Consider the following 19,699-nt stretch of genomic DNA (forward strand, 5'->3'; position numbering starts at 1 on the left):
AACAGGCCCAGAGCATAATACTACCACCACCATGCTTGACGGTAGGCCAGGTGTTCCTGGGATTAACAGCCTCACCTTTTCTTCTCCAAATATTGAGCTGTTTAGCCACAAGCCTCAGCAATATGTTTGGAGGAGAAAAGGTGAGGCCTTTAATCCCAGGAACACCATAACTACCGTCAAGCATGGTGGTGGTAGTATTATGCTCTGGGCCTGTTTTGCTGCCAACAGAACTGGTGCTTTACAGAGAGTAAATGGGACAATTAAAAATATCTTCTGGATAACCTAAAATCATCAGCTCGGAGGATGGGTCTTGGGCGCAGTTGGGTGTTCCAAAAGGACAATGACCCTAAACACACGTCAAAAGTGCTAAAGGAATGGCTAAATCAGACTAGAATTAAGGTTTTGGAATGGCCTTCCCAAAGTCCTGGCTTAAATGTGTGGACAATGCTGAAGAAACAAGTCCATGTCAGAAAACCAACAAATTTAGATGAACTGCACCAATTTTAGGCAAAAGGAGAGTTAAAAAATCCAAGCAGAAGCTTGCCAGAAGCTTGTGGATGGCTACCAAAAGCGCCTTATTGCAGTGAAACTTGCCAAGGGACCTGTAACCAAATATTAACATTGCTGTAAGTATACTTTTGACCCAGCAGATTTGGTCACATTTTCAGTAGAGCCATAATAAATTCATAAAATAACCAAACTTCATGAATGTTTTTTGTGACAAACAATTATGTGCTCCAATCACTCTATCACAAAAAAATAAGAGTTGTAGAAATTATTGGAAACTCAAGTTTGAAACTTGAGTTTCCAATAATTTCTACAACACTATATATATATATATATATATATATATATATATATATATATATATATATATATATATATATATATATATATATATATATATATATATATATATATATATACCAGACACACACCTGGTGTCGACTCCATCAGGGGTGAGCAAGTAGCATCGCAGACAGCTAAAGGTGGAGCCGCCACTTTCTCCCTCAGATTCGCTCTCTGGGAGGGGCTTGATGATCTTCACAAATGATTCTGGGAAAATACCCGTCTGGTCATTGGTGGTGCCCTGAAGGGAAATAATACAGTGAGGGATGTGCAACAGGATTTATCCTTTTGACTTATTAGCTAATGCACAATGTGCCTTATTCTCCCGTTTGTGTGTACGTGTTTCTGTTATTCGTATTCCCCCATCCACCCCTTGTAAGTGAGGCAAAAGTACTTCAGTCGTGAATAAAAGCGGGCTCATTACTAATGAGGCAGACTTTTCCATGACGCTTTTTTTTCTTGGTTGTGTGAGAATCATGAAACGTGGGGTTTTACCAACACGTGTGAATGTTGAAAAGGCCGTATCCATCTAGGCCAGGCTTACATGTGTCGTCATGGTGATGTAGTGCGTGTACTGTATGCATTCATTGAATCAATTGATAGACTTACATTATATATGTATTCTCTATTAAATAATCACACAGTCATGGTCCAGGTGAAATAATATCAGTGTTGGCGTTAACGCACTTTTTGTGTCTTTTTATGCATTGAAATCAGAAAGGACAAATTTCTGGAAGTCCGCGCATCCCTAGGACGTGGATATTATAAAAAAAAATTTACCGCCCGGTTTGCTTGTTTTTTTATCGATTATCGCTTTTTTGTTTTGTTTATATTTGCCAGGTCAAATTATTAATTATTATTAATTATTAATCGACTTCAAAGTAATGCACTTTTCGGTACAATTTCTTAAATTTTGATTCGCCGAAAGTTTTATCGATCACAAATACTGCATTTCCGGTATTACAACTCCCGCATGTTATTGTTTTGGTCATGGCGAGCAATAAATCCAAGAAGCGAAGCTTCAATGAAAAGTGGCTTCAGAAGACACTTTTCAGCAAATGGCTCACTTATGACGATGGAAAGATGTTTTGCACGCCATGCAAACGAGCTAATAAAAAGAACACCTTTACGACCAGGTGCGCTGATTTTCAAATATCCAGCCTCACCAGGCACCAAGAAACATCATGTTACACCTTTCCCGGTCTGCTCCCAGACCGTGGTTGAGGAGCGTGGGGGAGACCTTCCCTCCAGTGCCGATGTATTGTTGGGGGTAACACCCTCCACTGTACCCGGCAGTGGATCCCTACAGATCCGCTCTTTGGTCGGAATGACGAGGCCGTCGATTTGTTACAACTCTTTCTTTATGTTTTCCACAAAGCCAAGCGGACATCCACCATGCTATTAACACTCCTGAACATGCTAGCGCTCCCTCTACCTGCCCACTCACTTACACACGTCACTCACCCCACATACCGCCATTTTTAAAGGAGAACACACAGCTTATGGCCATCACTAAGCCTGAGATGAAATGCTAGAAGCATTGAGTGCCACTTTATTAAATTACATTGAAACTAACTTGCCAAATTCTAAGTTTGTGTCATGTCTGTGTTGATCATGTTTTTGTTTGGCCATGTGCTGTTTGTTTTTTGGACTCTTTTTAGTTCCTGGTTGCACTTCCTTGTTTGTTTGTTTGTTACCTTGACAACCATTAGTGTCACCTGTTTCACGTCTTGGACTCACGCACCTGATTCATTTGAACTCATGCACCTGTTTTCAATCACCACACGACTATTTAAGCCTGTCATTTTCTGTTGGTCGGCCTGGCGACATCACATTCATGCTCTGCACTCTTGACACGCTGCTTACTCTGTCCAGGTCATAGTTCATGCTGCTCTTTTCTTGCCACGTAAGTTTTTTGTTTATTCAAACCACTGTTTTGTACCTCCGCTGTGAGCGCCTTTTGTTTGTTCCTTTTTTCCATAGTTCTGTCTTTGTGCTAGTTTTGTTTTATTGGCTAAGTTTGTTCCCCGCTTTGTGCGCGCCCTTTGTTTATACTTTTTATAGTCTATTATTAAATTATGTATTTAACTTCACGCCATGTCCGGTCCAATTCGTTTGCACTACGGGAGAACAAACCACGCCAAAGTCCAAGTCTTGACAGTTTGTTGACATTATTTGCCATGAAAGTGTAGATGTGGCGGTTTTTAAACGACTGATGATCTACATACAGGTGAGAATAATCAATTCAATTTGTCATATGCATGTATGCCCTGGCACACCATTATCATCATTTCATGACCGAAGCAAAAAACGTTTTACACTTTTGTACTGTAATAAATACACCTACAACTATTCAAATGAAAATATAGAAAAACATACCGGCAGCCGTAAAGTTTAGATCCATGAAGGGAAGAAGAAAATGAAAGAATGTTTATAACTTAAAACATTTACATATGCATAAAAATGTGTTTTTTTTGTGAAATTTTTTTTAATGAATTAAGTAATGTTTATGACAAATTTTTTCCAAAACACAATATAGAATGTGAGATGTAACAGGATAATGCATACATTTGTCATTTGTTTTCAAAATGGTTACAAAAAAGTGGGACCCCAAAAATGTACTGTTGGACCCCATTTTTATGACTTCATGGGGTCCCTGGGACCCCATTTTGAAAATTCTTAGCGCCAACACTGAAGATGCATTAAAAGTGTGTTAGTACCAGGATGTTAAAAACATGGCATATATATGTGCAGTCCCCTTCTGCTGTGGTTGGACTCACAAGACAGGGATGTGCATTATAGGTTTTGACAGTTAATCCTGGGTGGCATTATTGTGCTTTTAGCCTCATCTCAATGAATGTTGCCAGATGTCTCAATTAAAGCGATCAGGGTAGATATTTTTCTGGAAGTTTATTTTATAATTTTATTACCTGTGGTGTAGACTGCATTCAAACTTCAAGTGCAATATATTGTTTCATTTTCCAGGGGTGCTGGACTTTTTCCAGCCACCCTTACTAAGTACTTAAATAGATGAGAGAATAGATTTGATAGGGAAATCCCACATTTAAGGGTTGCTCCACCCAAAGCACGCATCTTGGATAAAGGTGCGCTGTGACAGACGTAAGTCGAGTGGGAGAAAGCCGCACAGCCAGAATCCGCACAGTTGCATACCTTTTTTTACTTAAGCAGGTGGGAGAATAAGGCACAATGTACATGATGGCTAGTAAGCCTTGATCATGTTGCAGCCGTACATGTACAGTATTCTAATCAGATCTTTCAGTACAGCACAGAGGCGTACTAATTCACACATATTGAGAGAGCCGTAAACCTGTTATGGAAAATCCTTAAGTTCCTTACTTTACCTCCAGCCAGTCGGGGTTGACTCGATGCAGCAGGAACACCAAGTCTCCTCTCTTTAGGTTCAACTCTGCTTTGCTGCTTCCGCAAAAGTCAAACATGGCCTAGAAAGAAAGACATTGAGGTGAGACTTGAGCATCCTAACGTGTTCTCAGAGCTGTTTTGTTACTGTACTCAACTTGGAAGAATGTTAGAAATGTTTGGCAAATTGTGAATCATCATTAATAAAGTCAAGAGTATTTTTCCTGTTTTTACCTGCTATTATTAAAGCGGACCTATTATGTAAAACCAACTTTTCTTACCTATTGGTATCTGTTTTTGTGTATTTGGCATCTGTATAAGTCCCAAAAATTTGAAATCAAACCTTTGGCGGAGATATTTATAAAACATCTTGTTTTCCTTCATACTTCCTCCAAATAAGCCGTTTGGACTTTGCCCAATTTTGTGATTTTTTTTTTCCAAAGTGTGATGTCAGCTGATATCTCCATATATGGTAAAGTGGTACCCAAAGAGCTTTGCAAGAGTTCACCATTGCAATCTGACGATGTAGTCCAGGGGGCAGGAGTTCAATAAGCAAACTGGCTGGATGTTTGCATTAAATTAGCAGGGCGGTCTGACAGGTGGCATTTTATCATCATCCTCTGGACGTCATGAGTAAAGCAGGTTCAGTGAGCATGACATGTACTTTCTCGAAGCCACTAGCACAGCAGTTACTTATATGACCCAATCCAAACCACCTTTTCTAGTCATGGCGCAGAAAAAAATATTCAACCAGCGTAAAAAGTCAACACTCATGGTCACGCATAACACAACCTGCTCACTGAACTTTCTAATATTATACAAACCCCAAAACCAGTAAAGTTGGCTCGTTGTGTAAATTGTAAATAAAAACATAATACAATGATTTGCAAATCCTTTTCACCCTATATTCAATTGAATAGACTGCAAAGACAAGATACTTAACGTTCGAACTGGAAAACGTTATTTTTTGCAAATACTAGCTCACTTGGAATTTGATGGCTGCGACGCGTTTTAAAAAAGCTGGCACAAGTGGCAAAAAGACTGAGAAAGTTGAGGAATGCTCAGCAAACACTTATTTGGAACATCCCACAGGTGAACAGGCTAATTGGCAACAAGTGAGTGCCATGGTTGGGTATAAAAGCAGCTTCCATGAAATGCTCAGTCATACACAAACAAGGATGGGGCGAGGGTCACCACTCTGTGAACAAATGCGTGAGCAAATTGCCGAACAGTTTAAGAACAACATTTCTCAACGAGCTATGGCAAGGAATTTAGGGATTTCACCATCTACGGTCCGTAATATCATCAAAAGGTTCAGAGAATCTGGAGAAATCACTGATGATAATACAGACCTTGGATCCTTCAGGCGGTACTGCATCAAAAAGCGACATCAGTGTGTAAAGGATATCACCACATGGGCTCAGGAACACCTCAGAAAACCACTGTCAGTAACTACAGTTTGTCGCTACATCTGTAAGTGCAAGTTAAAACTCTACTATGCAAAGCGAAAGACATTTATCAACAACACCCAGAAACGCCGCTGGCTTCGCTGGGCCCGAGCTCATCTAGGATGGACTGATGCAAAATGGAAAAGTGTTCTGTGGTCTGACGAGTGCACATTTCAAATTGTTTTTGGAAACTGTGAACGTCGTGTCCTGCGGAAACAAAGTGGAAAAGAACCATCCGGATTGTTCTAGGCGCAAAGTTCAAAAGCCATCATCTGTGATGGTATGGGGGTGTATTAGTGCCCAAGGCATGGGTAATTTACACATCTGTGAAGGCGCCATTAATGATGAAAGGTACAAACAGGTTTTGGAGCAACATGGGGACGGCGTGGCGCAGTTGGGAGAGTGGCCGTGCCAGCAACCTGAGGGTTCCTGGTTCAATCCCCACCTTCTACCAACCTCGTCACGTCCGTTGTGTCCTTGAGCAAGACACTTCACCCTTGCTCCTGATGGGTCGTGGTTAGGGCCTTGCATGGCAGCTCCCGCCATCAGTGTGTGAATGTGTGTGTGAATGGGTGAATGTGGAAATAGTGTCAAAGCGCTTTGAGTACCTTGAAGGTAGAAAAGCGCTATATAAGTATAACCCATTTATATGTTGCCATCCAAGCAACGTTATCATGGACGCCCCTGCTTATTTCAGCAAGACAATGCCAAGCCACGAGTTACAACAGCGTGGCTTCATAGTAAAGGAGAGCGGGTACTAGACTGGCCTGCCTGTAGTCCAGACCTGTCTCCCATTGAAAATGTGTGGCACATTATGCAGCCTAAAATACCACAACTCAAGCTGTACATCATGCAAGAATGGGAAACAATTCCACCTGAAAAGCTTCAAAAATTGGTCTCCTCAGTTCTCAAACGTTTACTGAGTGTTGTTAAAAGGAAATGCCGCTGTCCCAACTTTGCTGCCATTAAATTTTAAGTTAATGATTATTTCCAAAAAAACATTACGTTTCTTAGTTCGAACATTAAAGGCCTACTGAAAGCCACTACTACCGACCACGCAGTCTGATAGTTTATATATCAATGATGAAATCTTAACATTGCAACACATGCCAATACGGCCGGGTTAACTTATAAAGTGACATTTTAAAATTCCCGGGAAATATCCGGCTGAAACATCGCGGTATGATGACGTATGCGCGTGACGAAGTCCGAGTAACGGAAGTTATGGTACCCCGTAGAATCCTATACAAAAAGCTCTGTTTTCATTTCATAATTCCACAGTATTCTGGACATCTTTTGCAATTTTTTTAATGAACAATGAAGGCTGCAAAGAAGACAGTTGTAGGTGGGATCAGTGTATTAGCAGCGGACTACAGCAACACAACCAGGAGGACTTTGTTGGAGCGCTAGCCGCGCTAGCCGCGCTAGCCGCGCTAGCCGCGCTAGCCGCCGACTCCACCTTGACTTCCTACGTCTCCGGGCCGCCAAACGCATCGGGTGAAGTCCTTCGTCCTTCTGCCGATCACTGGAACGCAGGTGAGCACGGGTGTTGATGAGCAAATGAGGGCTGGCTGGCGTAGGTGGAGAGCTAATGTTTTTAGCATAGCTCTGTGCAGTCCGATTGCTAAGTTAGCTTCAATGGCGTCGTTAGCACAGCATTGTTAACCTTCGCCAGCCTGGAAAGCATTAACCGTGTATTTACATGTCCACAGTTTAATAGTATTGTTGATTTTCTATCTATACTTCCAATCAGGGGTTTATTTCTTTTGTTTCTATATGCAGTTAAAGCAAAATGCTATCACGTTAGCTCGTAGCTAAAGCATTTCGCCGATGTATTGTCGTGGAGATAAAAGGCACTGAATGTCCATTTCGTGTTCTCGACTCTCATTTTCAAGAGGATATAGTATCCGAGGTGGTTTAAAATACAAATCTGTGATCTACAATAGAAAAAGGAGAGTGTGGAATCCAATGAGCCAGCTTGTACCTAAGTTACGGTCAGAGCGAAAAAAGATACGTCCATCGCTGCCTCTCAAGTCATTCACTGTAACGTTCCTCATCCACGAATCTTTCATCCTCGCTCAAATTAATGGGGTAATCATCACTTTCTCGGTCCAAATCTCTCTCGCTCCATTGTAAACAATGGGGAATTGTGAGGAATACTAGCTCCTGTGACGTCACGCTACTTCCGGTACAGGCAAGGCTTTTTTTTATCAGCGAGCAAAAGTTGCGAACTTTATCGTCGATTTTCTCTACTAAATCCTTTCAGCAAAAATATGGCAATATCGCGAAATGATCAAGTATGACACATAGAATGGATCTGCTATTCCCGTTTAAATTTTAAAAAATCATTTCAGTAGGCCTTTAAATATCTTGTCTTTGCAGTCTATTCAATTGCATATAGGTTGAAAATGATTTGCAAATCATTGTATTCTGTTTTTATTTACCATTTACAATGTGCCATCCCATTCATTTTCTACCGCTTGTCCCTCTCGGGGACGCAGGAGTTGCTGGAGCCTATCCCAGGTGCATTCGGGCGGAAGGCGGGGTTCACCATGGACAAGTCGCCACCTCATCCCAGAGCCAACACAGATAGACAGACAACATTCACACTCACATCATTCACACTCACATTCACACACTAGGGCCAATTTAGTGTTGCCAATCAACCTATTCCCAGGTGCATGTCTTTGGAGGTGGGAGGAAGCCAGAGTACCCGGAGGGAACCCACGCAGTCACGGGGAGAACATGCAAACTCCACACAGAAAGACCCCGAGCCTGGGGATCGACCCCAGGACCTTCTTATTTCACTGTGCTGCCCACATATACATATATAGTTATTTTGCATGCGGTCTAACAGTTAATCACTTCTTTTTACACTTGCATGATTGCTGTTGCTATTTGTAGGATTTCTCATGAGAAAAATACTGTTTTGGTAAGTGATCAAGTGTGCATGTGAGCAGCTTTTTTTCCATCAGGACCACCCTTTTTTGAAGATGAGCGCGCAGAGGGAGCTAATAAGTGTCGTCGGGCTAGTGATGCAAGGAGCACCATCATCAGCATCATCACATCAAGCGCAATGAGTGCAACAGAGGCAGAGACAGAGTGATGGCCAAAAAAAGAATGAGGAGCCAGTAGGAGGGAGGTGAAGAAGAAGAGGAGGAGGAGGAGGTAGGAATAGTGAAATTTTCACACAGAGGTGCGAGGCTGACAGATCACTGCTGCCTTTGCTGTCCGCTTGGCTCGCAGCGAGTGAGGAAATCGGGATCAACTTTAAGGGACGATGTGTGGTGAGTGACCGCAGGACAATATCTCATATTCATTTCATTAAAAAAAAAAACAACACTTCTTTAATCGTATGGTATTGTCTGCTACTTACAAATGTGTGTACTTTCTATGTGGTTTTGGTTCCCTTGTCTTGATAGGGAAGCGGAAATTCAGATAAACCTAAACGCAGCATCAAATGGCCTAAAACTTGAGTGTGCAGTGAGGTTAAAAAAGAAAAAAAGAAGAGCTAAATAATACATCTTATTCAACAGGTGGGAGCTACTGAATACTTCATGTTTGTAACCGCTGAAGGACACAGAAGGCAACATTTGACAAATATAATGACTATATTAAGTTTTGAAATGGACAATTTATACCTGATTTGGGGCTGTGTCGTTCCAATTTACTTCAAGTGCTTTGTTCAATATTTCATTGGAATCTAGTTAAAATATAATGGTAACACTTTAGTATGGGGAACATATTCACCATTAATTAGTTGCTTATTAACATGCAAATTAGAAACATATTGGCTCTTAAGCAGTCATTATTAAGTACTTATTAATGCCTTATTCTGCATGGCCTTATTATACAACCAGTAAGCCAGTGGTTCTCAAATGGGGGTACGCGTACCCCTGGGGGTACTTGAAGGTATGCCAAAGGGTACGTGAGATTTTTTTAAATGTCTGTCAAAAAGAACTGTGAAAAGAAATGCAACAATGCAATATTCAGTGTTGACAGCTAGATTTTTTGTGGACATGTTCCATAAATATTGATGTTAAAGATTTCTTTTTTTGTGAAGAAATGTTTAGAATTAAGTCCATGAATCCAGATGGATCTCTATTACAATCCCCAAAGAGGGCACTTTAAGTTGATGATTACTTCTATGTGTAGAAATCTTTATTTATAATTGAATCACTTGTTTATTTTTCAACAAATTTTTAGTTATTTTTATATGTTTTTTTCCAAATAGTTCAAGAAAGACCACAAAAAATTAGCAATAATTTGCACTATTATGCAATTTAATAAATCAGAAACTGATGACATAGTACTGTATTTTACTTCTTTATCTCTTTTTTTCAACCAAAAATGCTTTGCTCTGATTAGGGGGTACTTGAATTAAAAAAATGTTCACAGGGGGTACATCACTGAAAAAAGGTTGAGAACCACTGCAGTAAGCCATTAACTAAGAGTCTTCCCTTAATAACTTCAGAATTATTGCTTATTAGTAACCCTAACCCTTATATGTTCCCCTAGTGTCCAAATAACTCTAATTTAAGTCTTTGTTACTTAGAATATGTTCCCCATACTAAAGTGTTACCAATATAATAACTGCAAAGTACTGCACACACAAAGACAAAAAAAACAAAAACAAGAATATGTTTTGGGGTGTTTAAAAAATCTGATTATTCCACTTCAAATTTTAAGAAATGTAAAAATGACCAACGTATTCGACAGCAGGCGGTATTTTGGTTTGGAATACCTCAGTTACGTCAGGCAATATGTCACGAAAGCTGTCCTATTAAGTCCTTATTTCATGCATGTGTTCTTTACCGAGCAGCATTTGGTCCCGTCATAAAAATACCGAAGTGCACACCAAGTATCTTTTCGTTCAACTTTGCCTCAAAAAAAGAGGCCAGGTTAGTGTAACGATCCATGCAGATAATCTTGACTCTGCCAAGGAGCGCACGCATGTACACAAAATACACAATAAATAAAAAATGTATGACTTCAGGCAGGACTGTTGCTGGGGTGGGGAGTTCTGGGTGGATGTCACGAGGAAGTGTTGAGAGGGAGAAGAAGCACATTAAGGGATTAGTCCTTTTTGCTCTGCTCTGTTGTATACAACTTCACACATTAATCTGGGAATGCTGATACACATGCTAAAATTTGTGTTAATAGTTTTTATTAAAAAAACAAAAAAATTCAAAGACCAAATAATGCACCACATTATGGATACCGTAAGAAACAAGCATTTTATTGCTATGATATGCTGTGATTAGAATTCAATCTAGTAAGGGTAATTTTTAGAACATGTTTTGGCTGCCATGTGAGGGCTGCTTGTCACAGTAAATATATCTGAATATTAATGTAAAATCCCCTCCTGATAACATAATTACACAAAAGCCTATGAATTAAATTTTTTATAATTTTTTTTTAACGTACAAATTGATGATGACCTGCTTTGAAATCATAAGTACAGTACAGGCCAAAAGTTTGGACACACCTTCTCATTTCAATGCGTTTTCTTTATTTTCATGACTATTTACATTGTAGATTGTCACTGAAGGCATCAAAACTATGAATGAACACGTGGAGTTGTGCTTAACAAAAAAAGGTGAAATAAGTTCTGAAAACATGTTTTATATTCTAGTTTCTTCAAAATAGCCACCCTTTGCTCTGATTACTGCTTTGCACACTCTTGGCATTCTGAAAAGTCATCTGAAAGGGTTTTCACTTCACAGGTGTCATAGTTTTGATGCCTTCAGTGACTATCTACAATGTAAATAGTCATGAAAATAAAGAAAACGCATTAAAATGAGAAGGTGTGTCCAAACTTTTGGTCTGTACAACATGTATATTTAATGTAACAAAGATGTTGTGTAATATATGATAGTATATTTTTTGCATGATCAGATAATAAACTTTGCAATTCATAAGCATGCAATTGCATGTACATTTTTTTTTTGGTAAAATTTTAAAGAACGAATACATTTAGAAATAAATATTATGTGCTTTATTGACGCACATTACTTTCAGGCTTTTGTGAGCCAAATAAGATGATGTGGCGGGCCGGATCTGCCCCCCCTGCCTTGAGTTTGACACTTGTGGTTTAGAAATAGATCACATGTTTACACTTCCACAATTCAACATGCCTGAAATGGTGTAGGAAGAAGCAGAACTTATTTAATAACTCCTACCCCTTCTCCTTGTTTCTGCACTTGCTGATAGTTTGTTCACATCCTGTATTCAACATGTACCAGGTTAATACTTTGTAGATAGATTTAATCAGCAATAAAGAATAATTAATTAAAAAAAAAAGGAGTGAAACGGCAGTCGTGTAAAAGCTTTACAAAGAAAAACAGAGTGTGTGTTTGGGGGGAGGGGGGGGGTCCAAGCGAACAGCTGCTTTATGCTGCAAACCAGCCAAAGACTGAAACAAGATCAGTTTAGACATCATTGAGTCCAAAGGAGTTTGTCTACAGTTGCATGCAGCTCGTTTGCAGATGTAAAGACTCTAAATGACCCCTGGGGTCAGGCCTGCATGAGCAATTATCTTGTGCAATTAGACGAGCCCGGCCTTAACGAGCTTGTAAAAGCCTCCGCCTGTTGATGAGCAGGAGCGAAGAGGAGGAGGAGTGCGATTGATGAAGAGCAGCATACTGTACTATCACACTGTAGGGCTCAGCTAGAGCTTTGTCTACAGCTGGATTGTTGGGCCCCAACTACAGTAGCTTCAGGCCAGCTCGGAACTGCAAACCTTGTTTCCATGGTTACAGCACCGAGTAAAAAAAGAATTCTCTGAGTTTTGGCGTTGGTGAAAGGATGTGCAGTGAGAGAGCAGTAATATCTTTTTTTTTTTTTTTTTTTTTTTTTTTTACAGAAGCAGGAATCTGCTGAAAATAAAAACATGTATACTATGGCAGGAGGAGGTAACGAGACCCCTGAGACTCTAAACACTTTAGTGGTTTCCACTTTAGAAGCACAGTGACAGAAATGTAAGACCTGCATGAAGACTAACTGCCTTGTGAACCGCTACACTACACCCAGTTCAAGTCCAATCGCAGCTCTTCAATGGCATACATTGAAAGAGGGGTGAGGGTTAATTATGAACGAGAGCCAATCAGATGATGAAGTGACTGCCAAAAACAACATGTGAGGATTTAACATGTTCCACATCGTAATATGTGTACACCTGGGAGAATTTGAAGAGGACACGTTTCATTTTGGATATTTTGGATAGAATTGGATATTTCTCATTGCCGAGAGCTCAAAACCATGCGTAAACATTTTTGTGTGTCTGTATGTAAAACTATGGAACAAACTGGACTTACAACACAAGCAATGCCAAACTATTAATCGATTTAAACTATTCTACAAACATGGGGTCTGGTTCAAATATAGAGATGAGGGTCTTTAATTTGACCTGCTGTTGTACTCTGTCTCAAAGTGTTAACATGTGCTCAATGTTTACTTACCATTATTGCTATGTTGTCTATTACCATTGTTGGTATTTTGTCTATTACCATTGTTGGTATATTCATCCTTCCTACATTGTTGATACAAATTATTGTTACAGTCAACGTTCCCTCTAAGGTGCGCGCCTGCGCAATTGCACACTGCTCACGCGTCCTCTGCGCACAGCAAATTAATGCCGCGCAGAAAATCAAAAATCCCATCTGAACTTTAAATAAAATAAACACATTACAATTTATTCTGTATGATTTTGCAATGCAACTCTATGAGTGACAAGTGACAACAAGAGTGGCCCCAATGAATAAAACAATCTTTGTCAACACAGTTCAATTATCGTCTGTCGAGACACTTTACGGACAGGAATTCCATCAATCACTTTATTGAGCAAAACTGTTTGTAACCACACCAAAAACATGAGTAAAAAAAACTTGTATCTATAAAAACTGGTAATTTTCTGCCATACAAACCAGGCTTAAACCAACTTTGTCATCTGTCGTTTCAACAGAAGCCGCTCGCTCTGTCTCACCAGCACCAACACACGCACTCATGGCACTTAGCCAGTGCTGCGTTTATGGCCACACAAAAAGTCGGACAACCCCAACGCCACACAATGTGTAAATGCCAGGTTGTAACACTCTGACTCCTCAATCAGATGTGTGCTTATTTTACTGCCATTTATTAAGAATGTTAATCTAAGGATATTATTCATGAAATGTTGTCACTAGATTTCATAAATACTAATAAAAAGATGTATTTTACAGACAGAAAGTTAGAGGAACTAAATGTAATCTCTAAAAGGGGTAACATTTCTTTTAAAGGCAGGACCCGCAGCCAGACATACAATACTAGCACATAGGTCATGAAAAACATGTTTTTTTGTTATTGTCATTGTAAGAGGGCAAAATCACTTATATCAGAAAATTATTTTAATAAAACATTTAAATTGTTATGATGTCAGGTTTGGGACAGGTGTGACGCTGGTGTGGCCACAGTGTGCACATCTGATGTTGCTCACATGTGCTCCACTGAATGCTCAGGGAGTTTTTGCGTTTGCTCACAAACATAACAAATTAGAGGGAACATTGGTGACAGTGCAATACTTATTGTTACCTGTGGTAATGACACTATGATACAACATTTGTATTATAATCCTTAAACAAAGTGAAGTGAAGTGTGAAGTGAATTCTATTTATATAGCGCTTTTCTCTAGTGACTCAAAGCGCTTTACATAGTGAAACCACAATATCTAAGTTACATTTAAACCAGTGTGGGTGGCACTGAGAGCAGGTGGGTAAAGTGTCTTGCCCAAGGACACAACGGCAGTGACTAGGATGGCGGAAGCGGGGATCGAACCTGCAACCCTCAGGTTGATGGCACGGCCACTCTACCAACCGAGCTATACCGGTGAAACTCATGTATTAATCACTGAATGGAGAACTGGGGGTGGGATTAAATAAAGGATCTTCTTCCCACTCCCTTTCAGGCAAAACTGGACCATCATGCTTCAAGCTTACATACTGTACATTACCTTTACATTATACTCATTTATATTATTACGTGTTGTCAACCTTGTACTTTTTTTTTATGTCATTGCCTGAAATAAATGAATAAATGAAAAAAAAAATTAAATTAAATTTTTACTGCTATGATGCCGTCAGCAGGCTAGTCATCGATCGCTACATCTGCACAACTATAAGTCAAATATATTATTTGCTGCTGTTGTGCCAAAAACTGAATCCCTGCCAAAAATGTATTCCCGGCGCTTTCGGGCTTCACCTGTTCACAACTGATTACTACATGTGGGAAAAACACTTATATTTGTGGTTATGATAACGATATCTGTTTGAAAATATTTAAGCCTTTTTATCGTGTCCGATAAATGAAAGACATGGCCATTTTTATGATATCAGTGAGATTGTAGAGGACTAGATGGATAGATAGTATTTTATTGATTCCATCAGGAGAGTTCCCTCTGAAAAATGAAAACTTAAATTAAAAGGACTGTTGTTGATCCGATGTTGATGTGCTAAACCCCCTTTCTTGGTTAAAAGCTACACACAATATTAACTGCTCTTTGTCCATGCACATTATGAATATTAATAAAGTGTTTCATTCGAGAGAGGTGGTGACTTGTCCACGGTGTACCTCGCCTTCCGCCCGAATGCAGCTGAGATAGGCTCAAACACATATCTTTACAATAACGACAAATATAAAGTGTTTGTGTTAAATGTTATAATCAGTTGTGGACAGACGAAGCCCCAGCATTTCGGCTTTAACAAGCGTGCGCACTCCTGCAGAAGGTTTTTAATTTTTGGCAGGGCCCCCCCTGAAAAAAATTTGATGCCCCCCCTTGAATATTTTTCTGCTGCCGGGTCTGGACTAAGTGGAAGGAAATATTGTTGATGGCAGCTCCTGTAAAATGTGTTCACTGATAGTTAATAAAGCAATCGAACATACATCAATGGCTGTGTCTTAAGTGTGGTATTGTAGGATTATTATTTGGGATGGTTATCACTTCATTGAATTGTTGGGATTTGATGGGATTCTAAAGCTGTCTCGTTGACAACAAAAGAAGCATGCCTCGTTGCATCAAACGTAACACTAACAGCGTAGTAACATACGTAAAAGTAATGCATTAAATTACTCGTAACTGGAAAAACAAACGGCGTTGCATAATAATGGCGTTCATAACAATCATCCCGACTTGTTGCAACATGCACTTTCTTGCAGTGGATCATTCCAGTCACAGTTATTGGCTGTGCTTTTGGCCCAATGCCAGTGGCTACCATGCAGAGCTCACCTCGGTGTGCTAAAAATAAATTATGTTATCTAGATTGCCCTTCTGTATAGCCCAGAAGAAATGGCACAAAATTATAGTTGTGAGCTGCATAGAAACATAGACCGGTTGGATGTCCTCAATGAGAAGGGAAATGAGTGTCTCCAAGGGCACAGCCGGTACATATTTCCTGAGTTTATAAACATAATATACATTTTTTAAAAACGAAAGAAGATGTTGTGATGCCAAAAAATATTGACGTAATCATAGTAGTATCGACTAGATACGCTCTTGTATTTAGTATCATTACAGTGGATGTCCGGTGTAGATCCACCAATGGCGTTTGTTTACATTTTGACACCGGTGAGCTACGGTGGGTAGTGAAGCATGTTTAGCTATTCCTCGTCCTGCAGGGATGATACTTGTAAGAAACTTACTTTACTTGTCGCCATGGAGGCAAGGATTAGTGATTTAGAAGTAGCTAAAACACTGCTGATTGCAGATGGACGTTAGCTGCTAGCTAGCTAGTCATGTCTTAAAGCACCTCTTCTGAGGGCGTTTTAGTGTTTAAGCTTCACCTTTATAGTTAGTTTTTAAGCCAAAATGCGTCCATTCTCCCTTTTCTGTCTACACACTGTGTCTGCTTGTAAGTACTCCGTGATTGTGCGCTACCGAACATGCTCGTCTGCTTGTAATACCAGCAATGAAACAACGTGACGACGAAGAGGGGGGTGCGGGTAGTGGCGGACCGGTACTTTTCAGAGGCAGTATAGTCATACTTGCCAACCCTCCCGATTTTCCCGAATTTCAGTGCCCCTCCCGAAAACCTCCCGGGGCAACCATTCTCCCGAATATTAAGGGCGTGCCGTGATGGCACTGTTTTTAACGTCCTCTACAACCTGTCGACGCGTCCGCTTTTTCACCATACAAACAGCGTGGCGGTCCAGTCAGATGTTGAATGCGGCTTCTGCATACACACGAAAGTGACTGCAAGACATACTTGATCAACAGCCATACAGGTCACACTGAGGGTGGCTGTATAAACAACTTTAGCACTGTTACAAATATGTGCCACACTGTGAACCCACACCAAACAAGAATGACAAACACATTTCGGGAGAACATCCGCACCGTAACACAACATAAACACCTTGCATCCCTAACTCTTCCGGGCTACAATATACACCCCCGCTGCCACCAAACCCCGCCCCCCGAACCCCGCCCACCTCTACACTGCCCCCAATGGTAAATGGTAAATGGGTCTTACTTGTATAGCGCTTTTCTACCTTTTTTTTAAGGAACTCAAAGCGCTTTGACACTATTTTCCACATTCACCCATTCACACACACACATTCACACATTCACACACTGATGTGTGAATGTGTGAATTCGAAGGTCTCAAGGTTGGCAAGTATGAGTATAGTACCGAATATGATTCATTAGTATCGCGGTACTATACTAATACCGGTATACCGTACAACCCTACTACACACAAAATCCTCTGCAGTACTGCAGTACTTTTGTACTTATCAATTGTGCACACAATCTTAGTAGATCACCTGCAACACGCCAACTAGTACTTGCAATGTTATTGTATTCACACACTATTTAGCACTTGTTATTTGAGATCTTAGCAGATCAGGCCCCAATAGGGCCACTTGTCGTCCTCTGGACCACCAGGTTGTGAGTTCAAACCTCGACCAAGTCATACCAAAGACTATACAAATGGGACCCATTACCTCCCTGCTTGGCACTCAGCATCAAGGGTTGGAATTGGGGGTTAAATCACCAAAAATGATTCCCGGGCGTGGCCACCGCTGCTGCCTACTCCTCCCCTCAAGGGGATGGGTCAAATGTAGAGGACAAATTTCACCACACCTAGTGTGTGTGACAATCATTGGTACCTTAAATTTAACTTTAACAAATACCAGGCGACCAAAGGTCCCCGGGACCATCATCTATGCCCCAAAGTCATTTTGCTCTGAAAGGCCCTGGAATAATTTTTCCTGTCCAGACCACCTAAATTCTTAGTTTCCAGGAACCCAGAATACACAAAGCTCTCTCAATTTGCCCGCCTGAAGAACCCTTAAGTTCTACTAGCCCAGGCTAACTTGAACTGTTTTCCTGAATTTGTAGAAGCAACTTTTCTCGGCTTTTGAACCATAAACTTGGTATATTTTGTCCCTGAGACAATGAGTCCAGTACAATCCATTGAAAGGGAATTACAATGGACCGTTACTAGAGTTTACCACATTGAAGCATACAGTAGTGAACCAAAGTAGCGCTTAGTTAAAGTGTGAATGCTCATCCTTGCACCATCTTGAGGCGACAAGTACCTTTTCTCTGCTCTCTTCAGCCCATCTTTTGGTTACTCAACATCTGTTTTCCATAATTGAGAGAACATGACGCAGGACGAGCGCTAACACAGAGAAGCACGCTGAGGAGCACTCAGTTCTCCGAGCTAAAATAAAATGTTGAGTAGGCTGGCAGCTTTGTGGGTAGATTACACTGCTGTGTGGGAGAGAGAGGATGAGCACAGTTTTCCCAGGGAAGACAACTGGAGTGTGCAGACGCTTGTGTGCATTCATTTCAGTGCCCCAACGGTTTCAGAGAAGTTAAGTGCTTCTCCTGCGAGGGGATGATGTACGAGTAGATCAAAAGCTGCAGCAACACTTCACCTGCGGACACAAAGTCAGTCTGTGTACACGTGTGTACACAACTGAGCATCACTTCGTGTCAGTGAAGTCATTCTAATAGTTTGAGATCAAAAACTGGGGCTTAAAATTGTCAATAAAACAAAACAAAAAACTCTTATAACAATAGCGATAAAAACATAGTAATGTTGCTCAGTTTTAATTGATTCAACATTATTTTATTCACTAAGCTTTGAGTGCCATGGATTTACATTACCGTATTTTACAAACCATAGGGCGCACCGAATTATAAGGCGCACTGCCGATGAATGGTCTATTTTTTAATCTTTTTTCATATATTAGGCGCACCGGATTATAGGGCGTATTAAAGGAGTCATATATTTTTTTGTTCTAAATGGGAAACACTTCCTTGTGGTCTACATAACATGTAATGGTGGTTCTTTGGTCAAAATGTTGCATAGGTTATGTTTTACAGAGCATCTTCAAGCCGCTTTCTGACAGTCGCTTCCAGATGCGCCGTTTTGTGGGCGGTCTTATTTACTTGGCTCACCTTCGGCAGCGTCTTCTCCCCGTCATCTTTGTTGTAGCGGTGTAGCGTGCAAGGACGGGAGTTGAAAAAGTGTCAAAAGATGGCTCTAACTGTTTTAATGACATTCAGACTTTACTTAAATCAATAATGGAGCAGCATCTCCTCATCCGGAAACAACAATGTGTCCCGTGAAAAACCGTCCGATCGGAACTCTAATAACTAAAGTTTCTTGGGTGAATAACATAAACTCACTACACCAGTATGTTTTAGCGCTTTCCTGGCGAGTTTACTGCCAGATATAAGTAAGAACTTTATACTACTTTATATTAGAAATGGCAACAGTGAAGGATGAATGTCACATAACAAGAAGATAGAGAAAAAGAAGAAGCTTATCAAGTAGGCCGTTGGCGCGGACTACAAAGGCAGACGTGCACAATTTTTCAGGATTTACGCTGATCCCAAATACAGATCAGCAGGTATCAGAAAGTAAGAAAAGTTGCTTTCGCATAATATTGCGAAACAAAACACCAGATAATATGTCTTACCTTTCACACACACCATTAAAATATGTTATATGTTGTATGTTTAATGCGCCGACAATCCTTCA

The 19,699-nt window shown here is 40.4% G+C and overlaps 2 protein-coding genes across 2 annotated transcripts in view; one reads left to right on the plus strand and one right to left on the minus strand.

Moving 5' to 3' along the window:
* The window catches only part of ncf4 (neutrophil cytosolic factor 4), a 54,070-nt gene that overhangs the window by 4,911 nt on the left and 29,460 nt on the right, over positions 1-19,699 (minus strand). Inside the window, exons 7-8 of the mRNA XM_062026849.1 lie at positions 4,212-4,310; positions 939-1,090 (exon numbers count right to left, since the gene is read on the minus strand). Coding sequence (XP_061882833.1) covers positions 939-1,090; positions 4,212-4,310 — 251 coding nt within the window. The remainder of the gene's footprint in view (positions 1-938; positions 1,091-4,211; positions 4,311-19,699) is intronic.
* The window catches only part of pvalb7 (parvalbumin 7), a 52,952-nt gene continuing 42,051 nt past the window's right edge, over positions 8,799-19,699 (plus strand). The window contains exon 1 of the mRNA XM_062026850.1: positions 8,799-8,962. Coding sequence (XP_061882834.1) covers positions 8,956-8,962 — 7 coding nt within the window. The 5' untranslated portion in view covers positions 8,799-8,955. The remainder of the gene's footprint in view (positions 8,963-19,699) is intronic.

This window comes from Entelurus aequoreus, linkage group LG18 (genome assembly GCF_033978785.1).
Source record: "Entelurus aequoreus isolate RoL-2023_Sb linkage group LG18, RoL_Eaeq_v1.1, whole genome shotgun sequence".
NCBI classification, from domain to species: Eukaryota; Metazoa; Chordata; class Actinopteri; order Syngnathiformes; family Syngnathidae; genus Entelurus; species Entelurus aequoreus.